At 44.3% G+C, this 26,879-nt stretch overlaps 2 protein-coding genes across 7 annotated transcripts in view; one reads left to right on the top strand and one right to left on the bottom strand.

Annotated features, from left to right (window-relative positions):
• Positions 1-4,788: 4,788 nt before the first annotated feature.
• Positions 4,789-11,184, bottom strand: LOC147372313 (uncharacterized). 2 transcript variants are annotated; one of them, XR_015163994.1, is made up of 2 exons: positions 9,882-10,037; positions 4,789-5,747 (listed from the first exon to the last, which is right to left on the bottom strand). XR_015163994.1 is itself a non-coding variant. In XM_086401037.1 (2 exons), the coding sequence occupies exons 1-2, from the start codon at positions 11,182-11,184 to the stop codon at positions 5,661-5,663; spliced, it is 699 nt and encodes a 232-aa protein (XP_086257163.1). In that variant the 3' UTR covers positions 4,799-5,660. The 2 variants fall into 2 exon arrangements, 1 of the variants encoding a protein (XP_086257163.1); XM_086401037.1 differs by lacking the exon at positions 9,882-10,037 and adding an exon at positions 10,573-11,184 and having other exon boundaries at positions 4,799-5,747.
• DRAM1 (DNA damage regulated autophagy modulator 1) overlaps positions 10,771-26,879 on the top strand; it is a 41,747-nt gene continuing 25,638 nt past the window's right edge. For 3 of the 5 annotated variants that reach the window (XR_015163992.1, XM_086401028.1, XM_086401030.1), the window contains exon 1: positions 10,939-11,717. Coding sequence is in view for 2 of the 5 variants with exons in the window: in XM_086401028.1 (XP_086257154.1) it covers positions 11,587-11,717 (131 nt within the window). In the remaining 3 variants the exon portion in view is untranslated. Of the gene's footprint in view, positions 10,900-10,938; positions 11,718-26,879 lie in introns of those variants that run through there. The other 2 variants (XM_086401029.1, XM_086401031.1) reach the window with 2 other exon arrangements.

Here is a 26,879-nt window from a genome sequence, read left to right on the forward strand (position 1 = left end):
TTTTGTCAGACCTCTCCACCATGACCCGACCATCTTGGGTGGCCCTACATGGCATGGCTTATAGTTTCATTGAGTTCAACAAGGCTGTGGTCCATGTGATCAGTTTGACTAGTTTTCTGTGATTGTGGTTTTCATTCTGTCTGCCCTCTGATGGATGAGGATAAGAGGCTTATGGAAGTAGTGTCTCTTAGGAGTCGTTAATGTCCTGATAGTATGTACGACTGTATAAAGACCAGGTTCTCTGGGTAACAGTATTAAACTAGTATCAAGCATTCATCAGTACACATTTTTTCAAAAACATTTATTAACCATTTATTTTGTGCTGGTGTGTATTGTAAGCCCTGACCATTTTTTTTTTTCCTTTTTTGTGATGCAAGAGCTTGATTCTTTTTTTTTTTTTTTTTGCCCATTGCCACTCGGCATGCAGGATCTTCATTCCCCAACCAGGAGTTGAACCCATGCCCCTACAGTGGGAGTGCAGAGTCTTAACCACTGGACTTCCAGGGAAGTCCCCTGACTTAAGATTTGGTCACCAAGGCATCCAAGGATCACCATCTGAGATAAACATATTACCAGCCACACACTAGATAAAGAGGCGTGTTTCTTTAAGAGATCTTTATTGACTTCAATAAATGACCATGTGGACTATTTGTTTTTTTTTTTTTCTCTTCCCTTGATTTAAATTCCTGCTCCGTGCTATCTTTGTAACGTTCCCATAATCTAAAATTATTCCAAAATATTTATTAAAATTTCAGGAATCTGTCCCACCCCAATAAAAGCAGAACCCAGGCTCATTTGTGCCCTCGCTCTCTCTCTGTCACAGGTGTGCTTCTGACTTCACAGATGTGCTGACTTCACAGGTGTTTTGACTTCTTTCTCTGACTTCACAGGTGTGCTGTATGATTTCCAGGTTGTATAAGTAATAACCCCTTATCTTTTCAAAGTTTCCTGCTGGCTATTGCTAAAGGGCATCTTGCACTCAAAATGACCACACAGGCTGGTCCAGCCACATTGGTTATTGATACAGCCTGAGACCAGCCCACAACCTAGTGCTGGAGATACAAATATAGGGAGGTTTCGTTTCTGCCCACAGAATTTTGAGTCTAGTGGGTAGACTGAGATGTTACATTGTGAAGTATATAATAGAAGTAGCCCAGATGCTTCCAGATGCAGAAGAGCAGCACAGAGGGAAGACTTCCTGAAGAAGATCATTGTGAAGTAAACGGATTCAGCAAGTATTTATTAAGCACCTATGTCAAAGCACTGCTCCAAACCTGGGAGCAGAGCAGTGAACAAAGCAGAAAGAATACTCTTTCTAGCTATTCCAGGAGAATATATTGAAGAATGTTTTCCAAAAGAACAATTTAAATAAAACAAATAATGTATCTTCAAAGGTTAATTATGTATTGATAAAAGTGAGTAAGCTCAGGCACCAGAAAAATCTGGCTCACTGTATAACATTTGCTGCCTTTGTGTGCAGAGGTAACTTCTCTCCATACCTGAATCTATTCACAGTTCAGGGATCCTTGCCATAATAAACACAGACACACACACATGCACACACGCACACAGTGTGGATCACCCAAATGGTGATCAACACCGCAGTGGTAACATCCCCATTATGAAAATGTCCCTTTGCTAGAGCAGGAATATGAGAAAGAGATTCTACTTAGCCCCTACCTCTAAGAGCATATTTTAAGTTCTTCTGTATCATAAAAGGGACATTGGAAGTTATACACAGTGCTTCATAAAGGGATGGTAGACATTAGTATGAATATGAGTTGAAACATAAAGAAGGCTGAGCACTGAAGAATTGATGCTTTTGAATTGTGATGCTGGAGAAGACTTTTGAGAGTCCCTTGAATAGCAAGAAGATCAAATCAGCCAATCCTAAAGGAAATCAACCCTGAATATTCACTGGAAGAACTGTTGCTGAAGCTGAAGCTCCAATAACTTGGCCACATGATGTCAAGAACTGACTCATTGGCAAAGACCTGGATGCTGGGAAAGATTAAGAGCAGGACGATAAGGGGGTGGCAGAGGATAAGATGGTTGGGTGACATCTCAATGGATATGACTTTGAGCAAACTCTGGGAGACAGTGAAGGACAGGGGAGTCTGGTGTGCTGCAGTCCATGGGGTCACAATGAGTTGGACACCACTTAGCAACTGAACAACAACTACCTTTTGTTCAGATAAATTTCCTTGACTGTTTCAGAGACTCTTGGAAGGAGAAGGATGGTGACATTCTCTTGGGTGGGATGATCCCTGAGGCCCTCTCATTCATTGAAAAATACACTATTTTGATTTGATTTTGAATGTATTGAATTATAATCATCTTTTACTCACTTTAGCTCTCCTATGTTTGTTGTCCATAGCAATGTTTGTTAACCTCTGCCTGACTTTCTCTGAGAATCTACAGATACCATGTGAATAGTTCAGATGAGTTAAAGAAGGTGGGAGAGTCAACTTAAGCATATGTTTATGTTGAGAAGTGGGCTTCCTAGGTGGCACGAGTGGTAAAGATCCTGCTTGTCAATGCAAGAGATGTGGGTTTGATCCCTGGGTTGGGAATATCTGCTGCAGAAGGAAATGGCAACACACTCCAGCATTCTTGCCAGGAAAATCCCATGGACAGAGGAGCCTGGTGGGCTACAGTCCATGGAGTCACAGAATCAAACACGACTGAGCATGCACACACACATATATTGAGAGATGTGAGCTGCTGTAGCAGATAAACCCAGAAATCTCAAAGGCTTTAGTTTCTCATTTATGTAGACCCAAACCAGTGTTTCTGAATCGTTGGGCACTGGGGTTTGGATGGAGTTCTCTGCCTCACAGAGCTGTTCAGGGATCCAGGTTGGCAGTCTCTATTCATACAAGTGACTTCCACGGTCATCATGGGCACTGGTATCCAGCCAGCCAACAGGCAAAGAAAGTGAAAGAGGGATACCCACTCTTTCACTGGGAAGTGACTCACCACCTCCATCCGTAAGAACTAGGAAATAAAGCTCCTGCCTAAGGAACCTCTTCCCAACAAACACCAGACAAGGGAAAAGAAGCAGGAATCTTTCATTCCGTTTTTTTAAAACTTTTAATTTTATATTGGAGTATAACTGATTAACAGTGTTGTGATAGTTTCAGGAGACTCAGCCATACACATGTATGTATCCATTCTTCCCCAAACTCTCCTCCCATCCAGACTGCCACATGACATTGCACAGAATCCCCTGAGCTATACAGAAGGACCTTGTTGGTTATCCATTTTAAATGTAGCGATGTGTACATGTCCATTTCAAACTCCCTAACTATCCCTCCCCACCACCCTTCCCCTCCCTCCTCCCCCACCCCCTACCCCGAAACAATAAATTCATTCTCTAAGTCTGTGAGTTTGTTTCTGTTTCGTCAATAAGTTCATTTGTATCAATTCTTTTTAGAGGAATCCTTCATTCTAGGTGAACATCTAGGCATACTGTATGTTCTCTACTCCTACAATACAATTGAGAAAAGTAACATGATTGTCAAAAGGTGACTAATGAAGTATGATATTGTAAATATGAAATCTTATTGAATTTTGGTAAATACTTTACCGAAACTTTGAAAAACAAGTATTTTCAGTTGTTCTGGGTCTTTGTTCTGGCACACACATTGTTGCGTGCAGGCCTTCTCCAGTTGCAGCCAGGGCGGACTACTCTGATCGCCAGGGCTTCTCACCGTGTGGCTTCTCGTTGCAGAGCACAGGCTCATGGTGTACGGACTCAATAGTTGTGGATCACAGGCTCTAGAGTGTGGGTTCGGTAGTTGTGGCACGTGGACTTAGTTGCTCTGAGGCATGTGGAATCTTCCAAGACCAGGGATAGAACCCATGTTCCCTGCCTTGGCAGATGGATTCTTATCCACTGTACCACCAGGGAAGTCTGCAACTTCAAAAAATATTTTGGACTAATTGCAGATCTATAGCAAAGTTGCAAAGATAGCACAGAGAATTCCCACATACCCTTGACCCAGTTTCCCCTAATATTAACATGCACCGTGGTAAATTTATCAAAACTAAGACATTAACATTGGCGCATTACCATTAACTAAGCTATAGGCTTGATTCTGATTTCACTAGTTTTTTCACTAAGGTCCTTTTTCTGTTCCGGGATCCAATGTGGGATACTGGATTATGTTTAGATGTCACGTTTCCTTTGTTCCTCTAGTCTGTGACAGTTTCTCAGTCTTTCCTTGTTTTTCGTGACTTTGACATGTTTCAAAGTAGCAATCAGGTATTTTATAGAGTGGCCTTCAATTAGGGTTTGTCTTGGAAGGCAATGGCAACCCACTCCAGTGTTCTTGCCTGGAGAATCCCAGGGACAGGGGAGCCTCGTGGGCTGCCGTCTATGGGGTGGCCCAGGGTCGGACACGACTGAAGCGACTTAGCAGCAGCAGCAGCAGATGAAGCTGGGAGGGAGTAATGGGCTTTGGGGAAAAATACCACAGAGGTGAAATACTTTCTCATCACATCAGGATATCTTATTATATCAATATATAGAATATATTATTATTATATCAATATGTGGGGCTTCCCCGATGACTCAGCAGATAAAGAATCCACCTGCAATGCAGGAGAAGCAGGAGGCCTGGGTTCAGATCCCTGGGTCAGGAAGATCCATTGGAGGAGGAAATGGTAACACACTCCAGTATTCTTGCCAAAACAAATCCCATGGACAAAGGAGCCTGGCAGGAGTCCAAAGGGTTGCAAACAGTCACACAAAACTAAGGGACTGAGCATGAACACACACACATATTAATCTGTAGAATATAGAACATCAGTTTACTCCTGGTGATGTTAACTTTGATCATCTAATTAAGGTAATGTTAAGATTTCTCTCTGTAAAGATACCTTATTTCTCCTTCCATACCTTCATCTTCAGAAGTCAGTAAGTTCAGTCCATATTCATGGAGAGGGGACACTGCAGCTTTTAGAAGAGGGAAATAATTGAGGCTTTTCAGTTCAGTTCAGTCACTCAGTCCTGTCCAACTCTTTGTGACCCCAAGGACTGCAGCATGCCAGGCCTCCCTGTCCATCACCAACTCCCAGAGTTTACTCAAACTCATGTCCATCGAGTCAGTGATGCCATCCAACCATCTCATCCTCTGTCATCCCCTTCTCCTCCTGCCTTCAATCTTTCCCAGCATCAGGGTCTTTTCAAATGAGTCAGTTCTTTGCATCAGGTGGCCAAAGTATTGGAGTTTCAGCTTCAGCATCAGTCCTTCCAATGAAGAGTCTTCTCCAACACCACAGTTCAAAAGCATCAATTCTTTGGCACTCAGCTTTCTTTACAGTCCAACTCTCACATTCATACATGACCACTGGAAAAACCATAGCTTTGACTAGATGGATCTTTGTTGGAAAAGTAATGTCTCTGCTTTTTAATATGCTGTCTAGGTTGGTCATAGCTTTTCTTTCAAGGAGCAAGCATCTTTGAATTTCAAGACTGCAGTCACCATCTGCAGTGATTTTGGAGCCCCCCAAAATAAAGTCTGCCACTGTTTCCACTGTCTCCCCATCTATTTGCCATGAAGTGATGGGACCAGATGCCATGATCTTAGTTTTCTGAATGTTGAGTTTTAAGTCAACTTTTTTACTCTCTTCTTTCACTTTCATCAAGAGGCTCTTTAGTTCTTCTTTGCTTTCTGCCATAAGGGTGGTGTCATCTGCATATCTGAGGTTGTTGATATTTCTCCTAGCAGTCTTACTTCCAACTTGCCCGTGAATAAAAACATAGAGATTAAGTAAAGAATGGGGAGGGAAATGGAATTAGCAATGCTAATTTTCATACTCTCTTTTCTGATAATTAAAGAGCTGCGTAATGACAAATGACCAAGATATTGAACTGTGAATTCTAAAAAGCTGCTTTTGCAAAAAAAAAAAAAAAAATGAAAGACAAGGACCTAATGCAATGCCTCAACTGCTGCTTATAGAAACGCTGGACTAGGAAATTCAGACGGAGAAGGCAATGGCAGCCTGCTCCAGTACTCTTGCCTGGAAAATCCCATGGACAGAGGAGCCTGGTAGGCTGCAGTCCATGGAGTAGCTAGGAGTTGGACAGGACTGAGCGACTTCGCTTTCACTTTTCACTTTCGTGCATTGGAGAAGGAAATGGCAACCCACTCCAGTATTCTTGCCTGGAGGATCCCAGGGACAGGGTAGCCTGGTGGGCTGCCATCTATGTGGTCACACAGAGTCAGACACGACTGAAGCGACTTAGCAGCAGCAGCAGCAGGAAATTCAGACAACTGAAAAATCTGAGGAAATATAAAACCACCTTAAAAGCATCAGATTTAACCAAAGAAAAAGGAGTTACTGAGACAAGACCTCTAAAAAGAATAGAAATCCAGAGGTGTGGGCCCAGCTCTGGAACTGTATTTGGTCAGGGGCATCTACCCTGAGTAAGTGCCACTGAAATTGTAGGCTTTCAACTACCTTCTAAGTAAGGAATTTAAGCGTTAGAGACCAGGGTTGCGGGACCAAAGTAAGGGTGAGCAAGAAATAACCAGCCCCCAGGACTTCCCAGGTGGTCCAATGGCTAAGACTCTATGTTCCCAACGCAGGGTGCCTGGGTTTGATCTCTGGTCGGGGAACTGGATCCCTCATGCCACAGCTATGACCTGCTGCAGCCAAATAAATAAATGTTAAAAAAAAATACAGAAACGGAGGTGGTATATGATGAAACTGCAATAGGTTATTAAAGCAATGAAACTGGTACTACAGTTTCAAGTAATTTAGAATGTTAACATGGATTTTTAAAATATTTGTATTGTCCTTTGACAGAGCAATCCAATGCATGTAAATTTACCTAAAGTGAAAAGAAAAGCAGAAACCTGAAATGTTTGTAGAATGTCATTTAAATGCTATCTGGATGAGCATAATTTATTTCACTGCCCCCAGTGTTTAACAATTTGGGGCATGAAATAAACTATAGCTCATTAATTCAGTGGATAAATACCAAGTAAAACCGGTAACTCGGAGAGTGTAACAACATGGAACAGATGTTTCATACATAAAAATAATCAAACCACACACTTGTAACTACAATTTGATTTTAACTATTCCTATGTAACAGAACAAAATAGAAGCTAGAAAGTTGACTTATTGCCAGGGAATTATGAATGCTTCTCAATTGTTTATGTTATTATACATTGTGTAAGTTTTTCAAAATGAATAAGTATATCCATACAAAAGTTTAAAAATAAGATAACTGTATATATTTTAAGGGTTTCCTTCTGTAATTCTGGAGTTTGGGGAATTAGAATGGTGAGGCAGTTCCTCACAACGTTTAGGGTTACAGTTTTTTGAGTCAGATAAACCTGAATTCAAATTCTGCACTTCTATTCAATAACTTAATGGCCTTGAATTTCAGTTTCCTCATCCATAAAAAGAGGATGATACTTGAGCTTTGGTGTGAGGTTTGTTTAGATCAGAACGACACTGCCTGTCAGTAAATGATGGTCATCAAGGAAGAATGACTTCATCCTCAAAAGGACAGCCCACTGAGATCCTTACTTTGAGACAGAATGACTTCCTTTGACAGAAAGTCAGAATCAAATCCAGGGGAGAAGCAAAACATTTATTATACATCTTAAAGGTAGATAATAAGAAGTTTATTAATATATGCATCTCATAAATGCATGGGAGAAACTCAAGTATGAGTAACAAAGGGAGAGCTAGACCTTGGGTGTATACAGCATCTTAAAAAAGAAACAATAAGTTTGTACAGAAATGACAGGACAAGGGAAAATGTTTGTAGGCTTCCAAGGGCAGGAAACTGTGGGAATGTAATATATTGGGGGAAGTGAGTGGGGTGAGGCTTGTTTGCAGATTCCTCTGGTGTCATCTCTGGGCTAAGAATCTAGAACTCTCTTCAACAAAGGAAATTTATATTCTTCCTTTAGACAGAAAGGGGCTTCCCAGGTGGCACAGTGATAAACAATCTGCCTGCCAATGCAGGAGATGCAACAGATGCGGGTTTGATCCCTAGGTCAGAAAGATCCCATAGAGTAGGAAATGGCAGCCCACTCCAGTATTCTTGCCTGAAAAATCCCATGGACAGAGGAGCCTGGCGGGCTAGTCCATAGGGTCACAAAGAGTCGGACACAACTGAGAGCTGAAGAGAAGAGTTGTAGGCAGAAAGGAAGAGGGTAGAGAGAACTTTTTCTGCTTTTGCGCCTTCTTAATTGGATTCAGCTCAAACCAATATGTTAGAGAGACATATTTGGGGGTGACATATTCTGGTTTCCTTCACCAGTAAGGATGTTTTTCAGTATTTTTGCATTTCTTACTGTATAAACTTTACCATTCTAAGGAGTGGGTGTCATAAGATTTATGGCATCAAAAGCTTTTGGAAGGGAAAGCAGCCCCGGGTTCCTTAGGACTGGTAGACACCATATGTATGCGTGTACAGTTAGTTACACTTATGAATCCATTTTAAATATATACATGTTTACATACTTATGTTAAACAACAAAATTCTTACTACCTTTATAGTCAGACAACTCTTGTATGTTTGGGTTAAAAGTGGTTAGCCAGGGGAAAGGGATGGTTAGGGAGTCTGGGATGGACATGTACACACTGCTATATTTAAAATGGATAACCAACAAGGACCTACTGCACAGCACAGGGAACTCTGCTCAATGTTCTGTGGCAGCCTGGATGGAAGGGGAGTTTGTGGGAGAATGGATACATGCATATATATGGTTGAGTCCCTTTGCTGTCCACCTGAAACTATCACAACACTGTTAATCAGCTATACTCCAAAGTAAAAAGTTTAATAGAAACAAACAAACAAGCAAACAAAAAGTGATTAGCCAACTGGATTGTTTAAGGGACTTAAGGAACAGAGAGATAAAAAGATCAAGTGAATTCCACTTGATGTTATAATTCCCCTGCCTCAGGGAGGGTTTTTAAAATCAAATCAGTTGTAGAATGGGCTTTCCTGGTGGCTCAGACAGTAAAGAATCCATTTGCAATATGGGAGACCTGAGTTCGATCGCTGGGTTGGGAAGATCCCTTGTAGGAAGACATGACGACCCACTCCAGTATTCTTGCCTGGAGAAGCCCCATGGACAGAGAAGCATGGTGGGCAACAGTCCATGGGGGTTGAAAAGAGTCAGACATAACTGAGCAACTAAGCACAGCACAGTACAGCATGTTTGCAGAGTAGAAGAGAAACAGGAGGTGACAGGGAAGGGAAGGAAGGCCAGGGAAGAGAGTGGGTTTTCAGAACAGAGAAACCTAAGTAGAGACCTATAACGGATTACTAAGGATGCCAGCTTTTGTAATATTTTCTTAAAAAGAAGCTAATTAAAAGCTTCTGCTTTATTGGATTTGTGGTCACTCCTCCCACAGCCTCAATGATCTCCTGAAATACAAGTCTGTCCATGTTCCTACTCCCCTCACTGCTGCTGCTGCTAAGTTGCTTCAGTCGTGTCTGACTCTGTGCGACCCCATAGACGGCAGCCCACCAGGCTCCCCCGTCCCTGGGATTCTCCAGGCAAGAATACTGGAGTGGGTTGCCATTTCCTTCTCCAATGCATGAAAGTGAAAAGTGAAAGTGAAGTTGCTCAGTCACGTCCAACTCTTCGGGATCCCATGGACTGCAGCCTCCGAGGCTCCTCCGTCCATGGGATTCTCCAGGCAAGAGTACCGGAGTGGGGTGCCATCACCTTCTCCAACTCCCCTCACTATCAAAATCAAAATCAAAACCAAATAAGATTCTTAGTAGGGCTCAGGTGCTGCAGCCTCTTTGCTGACCTCTCCACTGTCCACCTTACAGTAGTGTGTTTTCTTGTCTGTCTTTATTTTAATGGTTCATTTATTTATTTGGTAGTTCTGCTTACCAGGTGGCACAGTGGTAAAGAATCACCTGCCAATGCGAGAGAGGTAGGTTCGATCCCTGAGGAAGATCCCAGGAAGACGAAATGACGACCTCCTCCAGTATTTTTGCCTGGAAAATTCCATGGACAGAGGAGCCTGGCGGGCTACAGTCCAAAGGGCTGAAAAGAGAGATGACTGAACGATTAAGCACACACACTGCGTGTGAAATCTCAATCCCCCACCAGGGATTGAACCCAGTGACTTCTGCAGTGGAAGAGTGTAGTCCTAACCACTGGATTACCAGGGAGTTCCTCTTGCATGCTTTTCCAGTTCCATAAAACCAGGTAGTTTGCAATCTATGCATTTTCTCCTGCTGTCTCCTTGAATTACAAATGCTAGTCTCCCCTCTTTGTGTGAAGAGCAATCGCCTAAAAAACTGTAATATCTGTCAGGAAAAGGTCCTTGGTTCTTCATCTGAGCAGCAGCACCTGCCTCTCAACTCTATGTATATCTTATTTATTTTTTTAAAAGATTATCATTTTTGTTTGATATTCCATACAATGTATTTTATTTTGATATGTCAGTCGCCTAAACCCCATGAAACTATTTAAATCTTTGTATCCTGTCCCCTAGTAAGGTGTGACACCCAAGAAATGTTTACGTGTCTTAAAGGAACCCACGTTTGGTTACCAGTGACCCTGTGACGTCACATACCTTGGGCTCAGAATTCATAAACTGTATTTCAAAATCACCGTGCTTGCAAGCGCCTCCGGAGCACAAATCCCTTTCGCAGCGTTTGAAATGTACGAAGTCACTATTACCAGTCTTACGACATAGCTCTAAGCCTGGGCTAACCCTGATCTGTGGGAGAAACAGAAACTTAATTTCTAGGAAAGAAAAGTCCGCCTGGGGGTGGGAGGGACGAGGGAAGTAGAACTGTGGGCAGCACAGGCTCGGCCAGAGCTCAGTCCGGCCCCCCACCCTCACTCCCGCAACCCCCAGCTTCCACACGCTCCGGGTTTCCAGGTGGACACCGCCCAGGTGGGTGCCACATCCATGTCCCATGGCCTGGAGAACGTCACCCAACAGTTCTGCCCGGAGCCCTGCAGCCGGGCGGGACGCGGTAGATGTCACCACGCGGTGGTCACGCTCTCCCTGGGGACGCGCGGGCGGCGGGACCACGCAGAGGAAGCCGTCGGGGTTCGAGGCCCGGTACCCCGGAAACCCCGAGGGGAGGAGGAGGGGCGGGGAGGAGTTGATCCGTTTCTCCGGAGTTGCGCAAGGGGCAGGACGGCGCGGGTAGACTGGGACCGTCTGGGCGGGCATCCCCGCCGCGTCCCGCGCCGGGAGGCCGAACCAAAACCGAAAGGAGCCGGGTCCCCCGCAGCCCCGGCGTCGCGTCCGCGGGGAGGTCGCCGCGCGCCGGGCAAGTCGGCGAGGGCCGCGGCTTTGTGACTTCACTGGTTTCGCAACAAGCCCGGGCCGCCCGCGCCCCACCCACCCCCGGCCGCTGCCTCGCAGCCTGCCTCCTCGCTCCGCTCTCCGCGCCTCCCCTCCCTCCGGAGCCGGGCCTGCCCCGCCGTCGCGGAGCCTCGGGTTAGCCCGGCAGCCCGCGGCTGTTCACCGCACGTGCGCCGCCCCCGCCTCCCGGCAGCGCGGAGCAGCCCAGCGACCAGCCCCGCGGCCCGGCTCCGTAGAGCGCAGCGCCCTCCCGGCGGTGGCGGCGCGATGCTGTGCTTTCTCCGGGGAATGGCCTTCGTCCCCTTCCTGCTGGTGACCTGGTCGTCCGCTGCCTTCATCATTTCCTACGTGGTCGCCGTGCTCTCCGGGCACGTCAACCCCTTTCTCCCCTACATCAGGTGAGGAGCCGGCAGAGCGAGGCTGGACGCGGGGCACCGCGCGGGGAGCGCTGCTGATGCGAAGGGGAGGTGTCCAAACCCCGCTGGGCGTCCTGCTGAAAGATCGGGTACCCACGTATAGAAGAGGGTGCCCCCGGTGGTCCCGGGATGGACTGGGAGACAGGGCGTGGGAGCTGAGCAGTTCCGATTTTACCCCGACACTGAACAGAGTGGCATCCTGAGAGGCTCAGGATAGACAGGAGAACTTGCAGACTGGGTACCGGGCAGACGTCTCTTGGGCGGTATTGAGACCAGAGTGGGTCCTGATGGATGGCACTTGCTGAGTGTGTAAGAGGTAAATCTAGTCGCCCAGTCGCGTCCGACTCTTTGCGACCCGCCTGGCTCCTCTGTCCATGGGATTCTCCAGGCAAGAATACTGGAGCGGGTTGCCATTCCCTTCTCCAGAGGATATTCCTGACCCAGGAATGGAACCCGCATCTCCCACATTGCAGGCAGAATCTTTACCATCTGAGCTACCAGGGAAGCCCTATGCTAAAGCAGCTCCTGGATTTCACTTCCGCTTCCCAACATCCTCGAGAAGCGGCTGTCTGGCTCCTCTTTCTTGCGAGAAAACTAAGTTTAAGCAGATGTTGAAATATCATCAGTGTGACACTGATGTCACAGCTGGGAAATTGGAAGCAGAACTCACACCCAGATTAATCCCTATGCCAGAAGCACCACCGTGCTACCCTTGGGTCTTTGAGAGCGGCTCTAAGTTTTTTGTATGGAGCTGCCCAAGATCCCTCTGGGTACTTGGTCTTCAGATTGTCAATGATTGGTGATATCTCAGGTCTTGTTGCCACACAGTTTCATTTTTCATGAGTTTTTGCCTCTACCTACTTTTGGGGGTGGGGGCACACTGCTGGGATCTTAATTCCCTCACCAGGGATTGACTCATGCCCCATACATTAGAAGTCACAGTCTGAACCACTGGACCACAGGGGAAGTTTGGCCTCCACCTTTATTGAGAGTCACTTTATCAGTGCCCAGAACACATGTCTGGATTTCCTGTGGCTCCCAGCTCTGTGCCTTGCCCGTGTTAATGGCATTCCTTAAACGTCAGAAAGATCCATGCTTATTCTAGTGGTGTATCCATCCTGTCTTACCCCTCTGGATCTGTATTGATTGGTGAGGGGATTAGAAAGTTGGTGAAATCTAAGGTTACTGCTTAATTATTGTAGGAATTGTAGAGATTACAGAAATTGCAGGGCCTCTTCCTCTTGCAGCTGTTCTGCCTGGAGGGCAATGCTCTGTATAGTCTTTTTAGTAGGCGATGAAGGGGAAATGAAGGCGGAGCAAGTGGGGTCTAGAGTTTAAAGGTGCAAGGAAGCAAGCACAGCAGGATGCACAGAAGCCAGTCTGGAGTAACGGTGGTTTTGCCAACGCAAGATGACTTTCCCATCAGGCCTGCTGCCCCTGCAGAAACCTCGGCTTGGTTTCTCCTCAGTAGTCTCTGTTCTCATTGTCTCGCTTCTCTTGACTCTGAAGTGTGATAGATCCTCTTAGACTGGTGTAAAAAGAAAGAGTTCTTTCCCTGTAATGCTTTTCATTGAGAAAGTAGTAGCTTTGTTTGTAGGTCAGGGGCAGATAGTGAAACTGAAAGTCACTCAGTCGTGTCTGACTCTTTGTGACCCCATGGACTATATAGCCCATGGAATTCTCCAGGCCAGAATACTGGAGTGGGTAGCCTTTCTCTTCTCCTGGGCGTCTTCCCAATCCAGGGATCGAACCCAGGTCTCCTGCACTGCAGGCGGATTCTTTACCAAATGAGCTCTCAGGGAAGCTGGGGCAGATAGTATTTGTTACAAATTGGGTAGGTGATCAGAGGCAGCATTTGAGTCTTTGTAGGGGTTTCTGAGGGCTCCCCAGGTGGATCAGTGGTAAAAAATTCACCTGCCAACTCAGGAGATGCAGGAGACATGGGTTCAATCCCTGGGTTGGGCAGATCCCCTGGAGAAGGAAATGGCAGCCCACTCCAGTATTCTTGCCTGGGAAATCCCATCGACAGAGGAGCCTGGCTGGCTACAGTCCATGGCATTGCAAAGAGTCAAACATGACTGAGCAACTGAGCATATGAGCACAAGAGTCTGATCTGGTGGTGATTACTACCACATCCAGGTGAGATATTAGATGTGCAGAAAAGGGGAAGCAGCTGACAGGACCAACCTGTTGTGAGATGATTAAATCACAAGACGTTCCAAGGAAGAAATTTTAAATTTAGCAAGGAAAGAAAACTTTCAGGAGAAAGCAGAATTATAGAAGAAAAAGGTACAAGATTGTTCTCTTGTTGCCTGGAGCCTTCGGCCTACAAGCACGTGATTGCTTGCCTAAGTGTGCCTCGGGCCTTTAGGTTGTTTGCTCTTTATGCCTACAGGAGTGGCTGGAGCACTGGATTACCTCTGCCCCTCTTAGAAAACTTAAGTCTCTGAGGCCAGGGCAAGGGCAAGATCAGAAGGGCAAGGACAGGATGGGATTAACTCCAAATGTATCTGGTTGGCCTAGACCTTACCTAGGTGGTAAAGAAGTCACCTACCAATGCAGGAGACATAGGAGACAGGGTTCGATCCCTGGGTTGGGAAGATCCCCTGAAGAAGGAAATGGCAGCCCACTCCAGTATTCTTGCCTGGAAAATCCCATGGACAGAGGATCCTGGCAGGCTGCAGTCTATGGGGTCGCAAAGAGTCGGTCACGACTGAGCCTGCACAACAACTTAGTTGTCTAACTCATCTCTGCCCTCAAAGAAGCCTCCAATTCTTCCTTATCCTCATTCCCTCCACTTTCCTCCAGCCTCCTTGGCCTCCTTCCTGGATCTTGAGCGTGTTAGGCACACATCTTCCTTCTGGCCTTTGCACTGGCTGTTGTCTACCAGAATGCTCTACCTCCAGATTATCACAGGCTTTCTTCCTTATCTCCTTCTTTGTTCGAATATTATCTCTGTGAGGCCTGCTCTGACGGCCCACAGGGCTCCTGATCCCCTGTCCTCAGTCCAGTCTTGTTTACCACAGCATCTATTACCTTCTAACAAATGATGTGATTTGCTTATTTATCATGTTGATCCTGTAAGATCCATGAAGGCTCCCGATATTTGTTGAGTTTACTATTTCTTGGGTGTTCATCTGTGAGTCTTGTTTCTCTTCCCTCCAGGGTGGGGCAGAGTCCTTTACCGAAGGCTTGATAGGCCCTTGGTGGTGGGTCAGTGATTTGAACATATTTAGGGAGAAGGCAATGGCACCCCACTCCAGTACTCTTGCCTGGAAAATCCCATGGACGGAGGAGCCTGATAGGCTGCAGTCCATGGGGTCGCAAAGAGTCGAACACAACTGAGCAACTTCATTTTCACTTTTCACTTTTCACTTTCATGCATTGGAGAAGGAGATGGCAACCCACTCCTGTATTCTTGCCTGGAGAATCCCAGGGACGGGGGAGCCTGGTGGGCTGCCGTCTATGGGGTCACACAGAGTCGGACACGACTGAAGTGACTTAGCAGCAGCAGCAGCAGCAGGGTAAGCACCCAATACTTTGGCCACTTGAGGCAAAGAGCCAACTCATTGGAAAAGACCCTGATGCTGGGAAAGATTGAGGGCAGGAGAAGAAGGGGATGACAGAGGACAAGATGGTTGATAGCATCACAGACTCAATGAAGGTGAGTTTGAGCAAACTCCAGGAGATAGGGAAGGATAGGGAAGCCTGGCATGCTGCAGTCCATGGGGTCGTAAAGAGTCGGACATGATTTAGGGACTGAACGACGACCCTTTGACGTGAAGTCATTGTTCAGTCAATTTGATCTTCTGATGTTTTTAAACAACACTGAACACTTTAAATAAAAGCCATTGCATTTTACAATTTTACTTATCTTCCAGTTTCATTGAGATACAGTTAACATACATTGGTGAGTAAGCTTAAGGTGTAGAGTATCATAATTTAACTTATGTACATCATGAAATGATCATCACAATAATTTTAGTGACTACCTATCATCTCATATGGATACGAAATAAAAGAAAAAATATGTTTTTCCATGTGATGAAAACCCTTAAGATTTACTCTCTTAACATACAACAGTGTTCATTATATTACTCATGTTGTACTTTACTTCCTTATCTTACAGCTGGAAGTGTGTGCCTTTTGGCTTGTTGTTGTTCAATCGCTCAGTAGTGTCCGACTCTTTGCAACCCCATGGGCTGCAGCACGCCAGGCTTCCCTTTTGGCTACCTTTGTGTTATTCCTCCCCCGACTCCCACCTCTGGAAACTTCAGATCTAATGTTTGTTTTGAAGTGTAATTGACCTATAACAGTTCCTTAGTTCCTGGTGTGCAACATAGCAATCTCTGTACGTTACGAAATGATCACCACTAGCCGTTGCATTTTAATTTTACTTATTTTCTTTTGGCTGTGCTGGGTCTTTGTTGCTGCCCTGGCTTTTCTCTGGTTGAGTTGAGCAGGGGCTACTTTTCATTGCAGTGTGCGGGCTTCTCCACGCAGTGGCTTCTTTTGTTGAGGAGCACAGGTTCTAGGGCGTGCTGATTTTAGTAGTTTGCAGCACATGGGCTCAATAGTTCGAGTTCCCAGGCTCTAGAGCACAGGCTCCAGAGAAGGCAAAGGCACCCCACTCCAGTACTCTTGCCTGGAAAATCCCATGGACGGAGGAGCCTGGTGGGCTGCAGTCCATGGGGTCGCTAAGAGTCGGACACAACTGAAGCGACTTCACTTTCACTTTCATGCATCGGAGAAGGAAATGGCAACCCACTCCAGTGTTCTTGCCTGGAGAATCCCAGGGACGGCGGAGCCTGGTGGACTGCCGTCTATGGGGTCGCACAGAGTGGGACACGACTGAAGCGACTCAGCAGCAGCAGCAGCAGAGCACAGGCTCAGTAGTTGTGGTGCACGGGCTTGGTTGCTCCACAGCAGGTGGTATCTTCCCAGATCAGGGGTCAAACCCAAGTCTCCTTCATTGGCAGGCAGATTCTTTACCACTGAGCCACCAGGGAAGCCCTAGCTAATGCATTTTAAATAAGATCCAGAACTATGGAAGGACCTCTTCCAGTAAAATAATCAAATTCAGCTTTCTTATGAGACATTTTCTGATAACATTGTTATTTTTCAGTATATTGGACAAATGGAAATGTACTCAACCTCATGAATGGAACAAAAATTAAAATCTACTGGATTGGCAGAAACCCAAATGTTTGATAACACATTCTACTGTCGAGACTTTGGGACAACAGGCTCCCGTACATCGCTGGTGGGAATGTAAAATGATTCAGTCTCTGGGGAGGGACTTAGGCACTAGTTATCAAAATGACACAAATACAATATCTATATAGTATTAATAACAGCTTTTAATAACAAAGGGTTGGAAACAATACAAATGTCCATCAGTAGAGGACTGGCTAAATAAGTATCATTTACCTAAGAATACCTCAAACAAAAGCTCTCCACACATAGAATACGCTCTTTAAAATTTCCATTACATTGTTACATGGAAAAAAGCAAGACTCAGAACCAAATAGCTACCATGGTAAAGATGGTGAGGGAGAAATAATATACATTTGTATTAGCTTGCATGAAGAAACTAATAAAAGTGGTTTATCTATGTATGATTGAAGGAGGTGGCCATGATCACATGGTCATTGACACCTTAGCAGATGGAAATAAAAGAGTGGGAATAAGACTTGCCTTGCCATACTTAAAAAAAAATTAATGTTTTAATTTTAAGATAACTGTCATTTTACATCCAGTTATAAAAAATATTAAAGATCCCATGTGTCTTTTTTTTTTTAATTGGAGGATAGTCCCTTACTATGTTGTGTTAGTTTCTGCATTCGATAATGTGAGTCAGCCATAAGGATACATATATACCTTCCCTCGTGAGCCTCCCTCCCTTCATGCCCCCTACCCCCTGTAGGTCATCCTCATGTATCTTTTTTTCCCAGTTTCTCCCAAAGGTAACATCTTCTAAACTTGGCATACCTTTTTAGATGAATTTATTTTTTAGCCAAATGAATGTTTCCTATCAGAAAATTAAATTAGAAGCATGGGGATTAAAACAGTCACCAAATTCAATAAGTAGTTTCTGTACTGCGTGCGTGCTAAGTCACTTCGGTTGTGTCCGACTCTGTGACCCTATGGACTGTAGCCCGCCAGGCTCCTCTGTCCATGGAATTCTCCTGGCAAGTGGAGAATTGGAGTGGGTTGCCGTTTCCTCCTCCAGGGAATCTTCTCAACACAGGCATACCTCTCCTGCATTGGCAGGCAGGTTCTTTACCACTAGCGCCACCTGAGAAGCCCATTAATGCTGGGATGTGAAAACCAAAGACAAATAAAAGTCAACGTCAAAGAATTTGTTTAGATTTGCAAGGCCACACCCATATTCTTAAGTACAATCGTGCTTAATTTGTTATAGTTTCTTATATTTCTTCTCCTACCAAATCCCTCAGGCTATTTTCAGTCACCTTTATCCCAGCTGATAAGCCTTTCTCTTTTTATACCTTCTTCTTTGGCCTGTGTCTCCTACTTCCAGAATATTCTGTGGCCCTTTAGTTTTAAATTTTTGCCAATTCTGTATCCTGATTGCTTTTTATTAGCCTAGTCTCACGTTTTGTGCAAGTACTGTTTGCTGGGTGGCTTTGTGTATGTGTTAGTCACTCAGTCGTGTCCAACTCTTTGCAACCCCATGGACTGTAGCCCACCAGGCTCCTCTGTCCACGGGATTCTCCAGACAAGGATACTGGAGTGGGTTGCCATTCCCTTCTCCAGGGGATCTTCCCAACCCAGGGATTGAACCTGGGTCTCCTGCACTGCAGGCAGATTCTTCACCACTATGCCACCTGGGTGGCTTGTGGTGAAAGGTTGTTGCTGACCCACGAAAAGATGCCAGGATTCTTGGCCTCCGGAGGAGAAGAATTCAATCCAGGGCCAGAGACAAGGCTTGATTGCTCAGAGCTTTTGTGTAATCAAGTTTTATTAGAGTATAAAGGAGATAGAGAAAGCTTCTGACATAGGCATCAGAAAGGGGCAGAAAGAGTACCTCCCTGCTAGTCTTCAGCTGGATGTTACATAGTCACTAGCAGTCTGTTAATGAATGAAAGGAATGTCTTAAAACTCAGAATGGCACCAGGCCCCTCACCCATAAGATGCATTTTGGGATAATCTTGACAGAAGATTCATCCCAGGCTGTGAAACCATTGACTTGAATCTTGTAGAAGGGCAGATTACCATACAAATAGTTTCATTTACACAGATTAGGGGAACAAATTCTGAGTTTAACATAATGGTTTGTTGAGTAGGTTCTGAGCCATTTGGCGGCAACCACAACGGACTTGAAGGCAGAGTCTAGGGTAAATGCATAGTACATTAGCATAGCTTAAGACAAACATTTCCATAAGAAAAATGCATTGCTGAACTCAAGGTTTGAGAATAATTAACTTCAGGTGAAACCAGGTGTCATTATGGCAGCTCAGTATTTTAAGAGAAACCTTTTAAATTTGTATAGAGAAGGGGAAAAAATATCACTAGTTTGTTTCCTCCTACCGCTTAAGCGAGATAAAAATGTCTGACACTTGCAGCCTATTTCCTCTGTTTGGAGATCCCTGACCTTCCTGCCTGTTACCCTCTCAGTGGTCTTTGGCTATTCCCATTGTTCCTCCTCATGACCACACACCCTGCCTAGTGAGTGGTGGCAGAAAACTGGGATCACCGAGGATTAAGCCAAAAGGGAGGCCAAATCACACAGTGAACAACGTAAAAGAGGTTGGGTCTTTAACTCCAAAACTGGATCTAAAAATTATCCTTATTTAGTTAATAATCACAAAATTTAGGTTTTATATATATAATCATAACTATGTGCTAATACTTATAAGGAACAAAATCCATTTCTAATGGATAAACCAGAATGAAAAGATAAAGCTCCTACAGGAGCAAAAGATAAAGTTCCTGTAATAAATAGATGGGGAAACAGTGGAAACCATGACAGACTTTATTTTTGGGGGCTCCAAAATCACTGCAGATGGTGACTGCAGCCATAGAATTAAAAGACACTTGCTCCTTGGAAGAAAAGCTATGACAAACCTAGACAGCATATTAAAAAGCAGAGACATTACTTTGCCAATAAAGTCAACTGAAACACGTAGTAGGTGATTAGTATATACTGTGTGATTGCTAAGATCATTTTCAGCGGAAGGGTCTGTATTATTAGTCTTCTCAGCCTCTCTTCAACTGTTAGCTCATTCTGCCAGGGTTCATTGTTCATTAACTTTGATTGTGATTCCGGTTGTTCTCCAAGATCATTTCTGTTGACTTCATGAAAGTTTCCATATTTTACACCCTCACTTTGTAGTGCTATTTGTGAGTATTTACAAGTATTTAACTTGAGAGTCCCTTGGACTGCAAGGAGATCCAACCAGTCCATTCTGAAGGAGATCAGCCCTGGGATTTCTTTGGAAGGAATGATGCTAAAGCTGAAACTCCAGTACTTTGGCCACCTCATGCGAAGAGTTGACTCATTGGAAAAGACTCTGATGCTGGGAGGGATTGGGGGCAGGAGGAGAAGGGGACGACAGAGGATGAGATGGCTGGATGGCATCACTGACTCGATGGGTGTGAGTCTGAGTGAACTCCAGGAGCTGGTGATGGACAGGGAGGCCTGGCGTGCTGTGATTCATGGGGTCACAAAGAGTCGGGCATGACTGAGCGACTGAACTGAACTCTGAACTGAACAACACTTGATAATCATACTGAGAGGGAACATAGTGTGCTAAGTAAGGGAACAACTTTGGAGTAGATACCTTTGATTTGAATACAACTCTGCCATGTACACCAGCTGTGGGAGTTTGGGCAATTCATTTGACTTTCTTTGCTTCTCTGTGGGTTAATAATAGCACCTGCCTGATGCATGAACATGTGAACTCACTTAGAACTCATCAGTGCCCTGGTCAAGAACATAAGTTCTCTGTTAGTGTTTGCTATTAGTAATATCAAGGGACCAGTCCACGTTGGTCTGGATAGATGCCAGTGTTAAGTGGGAAAAGACATTTGGTTGAGGTGAGGGCTAATTTTATAACCGCTCAGTTTGTGAATATAGTAGTAGCTTTCTTAACCAACCTCAACTTAATCAACTTGCTCTCCTAACTGATAAACTCATTCTCTGAAAAATGCAGTGACGGAAGCTGGGGGTCCCTGGAAACCTCCCAGCAGTGGCCTCTGTCAGGGCTGCTCGCTCTCTTCTCTCATCTATTTCTTTGTCCACCTGTCAAATGCCAGCTGTGTTGGTTCCCAAATGAGTTTATGCCAGATGTATTTTCTCTACTGTGATTGTGTGATTTAAAATCAGTGTACAGGAACTGTTGGGCTGCGAATGCAAAAAGATAGTTGTCATTTCTAAGGGAACTCAGTTGAATGCTTCGGAAAGATTCCAAAGAGACAAGTTGTCAAAAATTGCAGTCCATTTAGTAGTGTTTATGACAAGTGTAAAGATGTACAGAACCTGATGAAAAACTAGAAGGATTCGGTACTGCAACTGCTTCAGAAGTGTTTTTAAGATTTCCCTTCACTGTAAAGACACTGAAACTGGAAATGAGATCATCCACAGTACATGTGGTGTGTATGCCAGGAGGACACATAGTGGACTCAGTAACACACGTTACAGCCTTGGCCAGCGTCAGTACACAGGCAGATGAATGTATGGACAGTTGTATATTTGTGGTGTGTACATATTCATATAATTTTTATTTATTGTTTTTAGTTGAAATATAGTTGATTCACAATGTTTTGTTAGTTTCAGTTGCATAGCAAAGTGATTCAGTTATGTATATACATATTCTTTTTCAAATTCTTTTCCATTATAGGTTATTATTACAAGATATTGAATATAGCTCCCTGGGCTATACAATAGATCCTTGTTATATATCTATTTTATATATATATTAGTGTGTGTGTTCATCCCAAACTCCTGATTTACTCCCCACCCCACTCCCGCCATATTCACGTAGTTTTTGATGGCTTCCTGCTTAAACCAGGTTTTTTGATTATTGTGGTTTAGTCACTAAGTCGTGTCTGACTCTTGTGATCCCATGGACTGTGTGTAGCCTGCCAGGCTCCTCTATCCATGGGATTCTCCAGGCAAGAATACTGGAGTGGGTTGCCATTTCCTTCTCCAGGGGATCTTCCCAACCCAGGAATCGAACTCAGGTCTCCTGCATTGCAGGTAGATTCTTTGCTGACTGAGCTACAAGGGAAGTCCCAAGTTTTTGATTCTTAACTACAGTGAATTTCAGGCAATGGTGACTTTTGCTTCCTTGTTCAGCTGCAACAATGGGACTTGAGAAAATAAATAATAGGATAATGAGGTCTCTGTGTATACAGTCAGAGAAGGAAATGGCAACCCACTCCAGTATTCTTGCCTAGAGAATCCTGTGGACAGAGGAGCCTGGTGGGCTGATGTCCATAGGGTCACATAGAGTCAGACACGACTGAAGCGACTTAGCATGCGTGCATGCATTGGAGAAGGAAATGGCAACCCACTCCAGTATTTTTGCCTGGAGAATCCCAGGGATAGAGGAGCCTGGTGGGCTGCCGTCTATGCGGTCGCACAGAGTTGGACACGACTGAAGCGACTTAGCAGCAGCAGCAGCAGCAGCAGCAGCCGTGTATACAGTCACATATTCTGACATTACTTAATGACATTTCAGTCTTTACAGTGCAATAAGGAAATCAAAGATCCTAAACTTCCACAGCTCGTAGTATTGTTTGCCTTCTAAGTCAACTATCAGTTCAGTTCAGTCGCTCAGTCGTGTCCAACTCTTTGTGACCCCATGAATTGCAGCACGACAGGCCTCCCTGTCCATCACCAACTCCCAGAGTTCACTCAAATTTACATCCATTGAGTCAGTGATGCCCTCCAGCCATCTCATCCTCTGTCGTCCCCTTCTCCTCCTGCCCCCAATCCCTCCCAGCATCAGAGTCTTTTCCAAAGAGTCAACTCTTCACATGAGGTGGCCAAAGTACTGGAGTTTCAGCTTTAGCATCATTCTTCCAAAGAAATCCCAGGGCTGATCTCCTTCAGAATGGACTGGTTGGATCTACTTGCAGTCCAAGGGACTCTCAAGAGTCTTCTCCAACACCACAGTTCAAAACCATCAATTCTTCGGCACTCAGCTTTTTTCACAGTCCAGCTCTCACATCCATACATGACCACTGGAAAAACCATAGCCTTGACTAGATGGACCTTTGTTGGCAAAGTAATGTCTCTGCTTTTCAATATGCTGTCTAGGTTGGTCATGACTTTCCTTCCAAGGAGTAAGCGTCTTTTAATTTCATGGCTGCAGTCACCATCTGCAGTGATTTTGGAGCCCCCCAAAATAAAGTCTGACACTGTTTCCACTGTTTCCCCATCTATTTCCCATGAAGTGATGGGACCAGATGCCATGATCTTAATTTTCTGAATGTTGAGCTTTAAGCCAACTTTTTCACTCTCCTCTTTCACTTTCATCAAGAGGCTTTTAAGTTATTCTTCACTTTCTGCCATAAGGGTGGTGTCATCTGCATATCTGAGGTTATTGATATTTCAACTGGCAATCTTGATTCCAGCTTGTGCTTCTTCCAGCCCAGCGTTTCTCATGATGTACTCTGCATAGACGTTAAATAAGCAGGGTGACAATATACAGCTTTGATGTACTCCTTTTCCTATTTGGAACCTGTCTGTTGTTCCATGTCCAGTTCTAACTGTTGCTTCCTGACCTGCATATAGATTTCTCATAATTTCTCCTCTGTTTAAGGTTTTCAACATCTTTGATTACATAAAATTCTTTTTTTTTCACCACTGACTTAAACCTGTGCGTGTTTTTCTTCTGCTAGCTCTACTTTTTAAAAGGCAGTAGAGGATTGCTCGGAAGTCTTGACTGATGCAGGGTTGACAGCTTTTCAACATTAATGCTTAATTTCAACTTAAAAAAGAGAGCTCCACTGAACAGTCCTCTTTCCAACAGTGATTGCATTCAGTCCATCAGGAATATGAAGTGTAGAGTCAAAGCATACTAAGGACAGCTTACTAATGACTTCAGAAGGGAGCTGGTATGAACCCAATTGTAAGATACACAGTTCTGTAAATTCATGTGGAGATGACATGTTACAATAAAAAGAAATGTAACAAAGCAGCAGAGAAGAGTTCTGAACTGTATCCATCAAAGTCAGACAGCTCCAGGTGCATGACTTGGCTTCCCCATTTACAGTTTCTGTGGCCTTGGGCAAAGTTTCTTTTCTATGTCTCTCTTTAAGGTGACAGTAAGTACTTTCCTTATAACATTCTAAACACCAAATAAGATGAACCTGGCCAAGTATAAGTGTTGAGGAAATGTTAACTTTTTTCCTTTTGTAATCTTAGCAGCTATAGTCCAAGCAGAGATGGTCTTTTAGAGACTCTTCTCAGAAAAAATTTCAGAATCTGACCTCTTATGCCTTCCTCTTCATTACCATTCTGGTCCAAGCCACTGTCCTCTCTTGATAAACTACTGAAATTACTTCCTAAGTCTCCCTGGTCCATGCCTGCCTCTTCACAGTCTTTTTGCAATATTCTTTAACAACATCAGTCAACTTGATACCAGTTCCCTGTTCTCAGCCCTCAGTGGCTTCCCTTCATGTGTAGAGTAACAGAGTCCTTGCCTTGACTCACATGACCTGTGGGGCTCTCCATGATCCCCTTGCCCGTGTGCACTCAGGTCCTGGCTCACTCCCCTCCAGCCATGCCTCTTTCCTTCCAGTTCCTCTGCTATATGGCCACTTTCTGGCCTTTGACTTGGCTTTGCCCTCTGCTTGTAATTTTCCTGGCCCAAACATTCCACTTCATTCAGATCTCTGTTTCAAGTACCCTTCCCACATTACCCTGTCTTGGGTTGGTGGCTCATCTATCTCTCCCTGTCCTCTTATCCAACTTGCCTCTTCTTCACAGCATGCATTACTCCTAGATGATTTTTATTGCCCCCCACAAGAATGTAATTCCACAAAGGAGGGACTTTTTCTGTTTTGCTTGCCACTGCATTCGTGACTAAGCTTAGTTGCTTAGTCATGTCCGACTCTTTGTGGTCCCATGGACTGTAGCCCACCAGGCTCCTCTGTCCATGAAATTTTCCAGGCAAGAATACTGGAGTGGATTCCCATTTCCTTCTCCAGGGGATCTTCCCGACTCAGAGATGGAACCCGCAGCTCCTGCGTCTCCTGTATTGGCAGGCAGATTCTTTACCACTCACTGAGCCACCTGGGAAGCCCTTCTACAGAATTGCCTGCTGCATAAGAGGCTATCAGTAACTATAAGTTGAATCAATAAATCTGATTTTTTTTATTAGATACTAAGCTTTTTCATGGGGTTTCAAAGAGTTGGACACAACTGAGCGAATGAACTGAACTGCCTGAAGCTTCTCAAAGTGAATTATCTGTTCATCTTTGTATCCTCATCACCAGGCACAATTCCCACCAAGTAGGAGATGCTTAGCGCTATTTTGAAAATGTTGTTGTATGAATGAACAAAGAGGGAATTTGGGTTGATAGAGGTAATTGCATGTGGATAAAGTGAGAAAACAGCAAGTCATTTGCGTTTATGACTAGGATATTCTTCTCAAGTTTAAAAGTAGTTGAGTATAATATTGTATATCAACTACACCTCGAAAAAAAGTTTACATAGCTATAGGGTACCTCTTGCCCTAGAATAATCACTGAGTGAAGCTGCCAAAAAATTAACCCTAATAATTTAAAGTAATAAAAGGGTATCTTTTTTTTTTTTGGTCCAAGAGTCTTGTGGGATCTTAGTTCCCCGACCAGGGATTGAACCTGGGTAATGGCTGTAAAGCATTGAGTCCTAATTACTGGATTGCCAAGAGAATTCCCTGGAATGACTATTTATTATAATATTTACTTTGAATAATATATTTAAATGTGTAGAAAAAGGAAATGATAGTCTCCTTTTACTGGTGCATTAAGTGTTTTTCGGTTCTAAGTCCTCGCTAATCATCCAAATAATGGGCCTAGGATTTTAGGGGAATCTAATAAACCTCAGTCTGGACACGCAGATAATTTTGCATACTGTCAGCATCTCACTTCCCCCAATAAACCATGAGCATAGACTTTAGGGTAATGGAATGGAATCACAGGTATCCAATGTTTTAAAGAGCAGCATTCGACCAAACATATTATCATACATGTCTTATTTGTAATGTTTTTCTTCCTCTGAGCATCAGGTAGATTATGAACTGGCTTAATGTTTATATTATTTTGGAGAAAGATGTTAGATAAACCACTTGGAATTTTCCGTGATGAACTAAACTTGTAGAATGTAAATGCAGTGAAGAAAGAAAGAAAGTGAAGTCACTCACTCGTGTCTGACTCTTTTGCGACCCCATGGATTGTAGCCTACCAGGCTTCTCCGTCCATGGGATTTTCCAGGCATAAGTACTGGAGTGGGTTGCCATTTCCTTCTCCAAATACAGTAAATATAGGCGTAAATTGGTTTCCTAGGCACAACTGTGTACACATAACAGCCTCAATAGCTTCTAAGCCCCAAGCAAGTGAACAGTGAGTTCCTATCCCCGTACAGTTTCCAGGAAGTGCCTCCTTTACTGGGAAGCAAGTGAGGATGTGGGTGGGATGCAGGCAGGGCTTAAGTCACGTGACAGAGAGTTCTGTGGTGGGAGCTGGGTAAGAGGACTCCTTCTGCCAAACTGGGAGGCAACTGGTTCGGCTTGGCATTCACTCTCCACTTTCCTAAATCAGGTGCCCAGGTACAGCTGTGCCAGCCAGATCCCACTACCTCTCCCTCTGCACAATATGATCATTCACTGTGGGCTTAAAAGTGTAAAATAAGGGACTTCCCTGGTGGTCCTGTGCCTAAGACTCCATGCTCCTGATGCAGGGGGAGTAGGTTCGACCCCTGGTCAGGGAACTACATCCCACATGTGGCAACTAAGACCCAGCACAGCCAAATAAATGTTTTTTTTTTTTTTAAAAAGTAAATAAGAAGAGTACCATAGATTCCCTTGGTACTCCCTTGATTGTTACGCTCTGGATTCTAGTGTAGGGCAGAAAATGTGATGTAATATTTACTGATAATGTATATTAGCTTGGAGACCAAAAGACTTAAAA

Source organism: Bos grunniens, chromosome 5 (genome assembly GCF_055505025.1).
Source record: "Bos grunniens cultivar Pamir isolate PY7600 chromosome 5, Bosgru_T2T1.0, whole genome shotgun sequence".
NCBI lineage: Eukaryota > Metazoa > Chordata > Mammalia > Artiodactyla > Bovidae > Bos > Bos grunniens.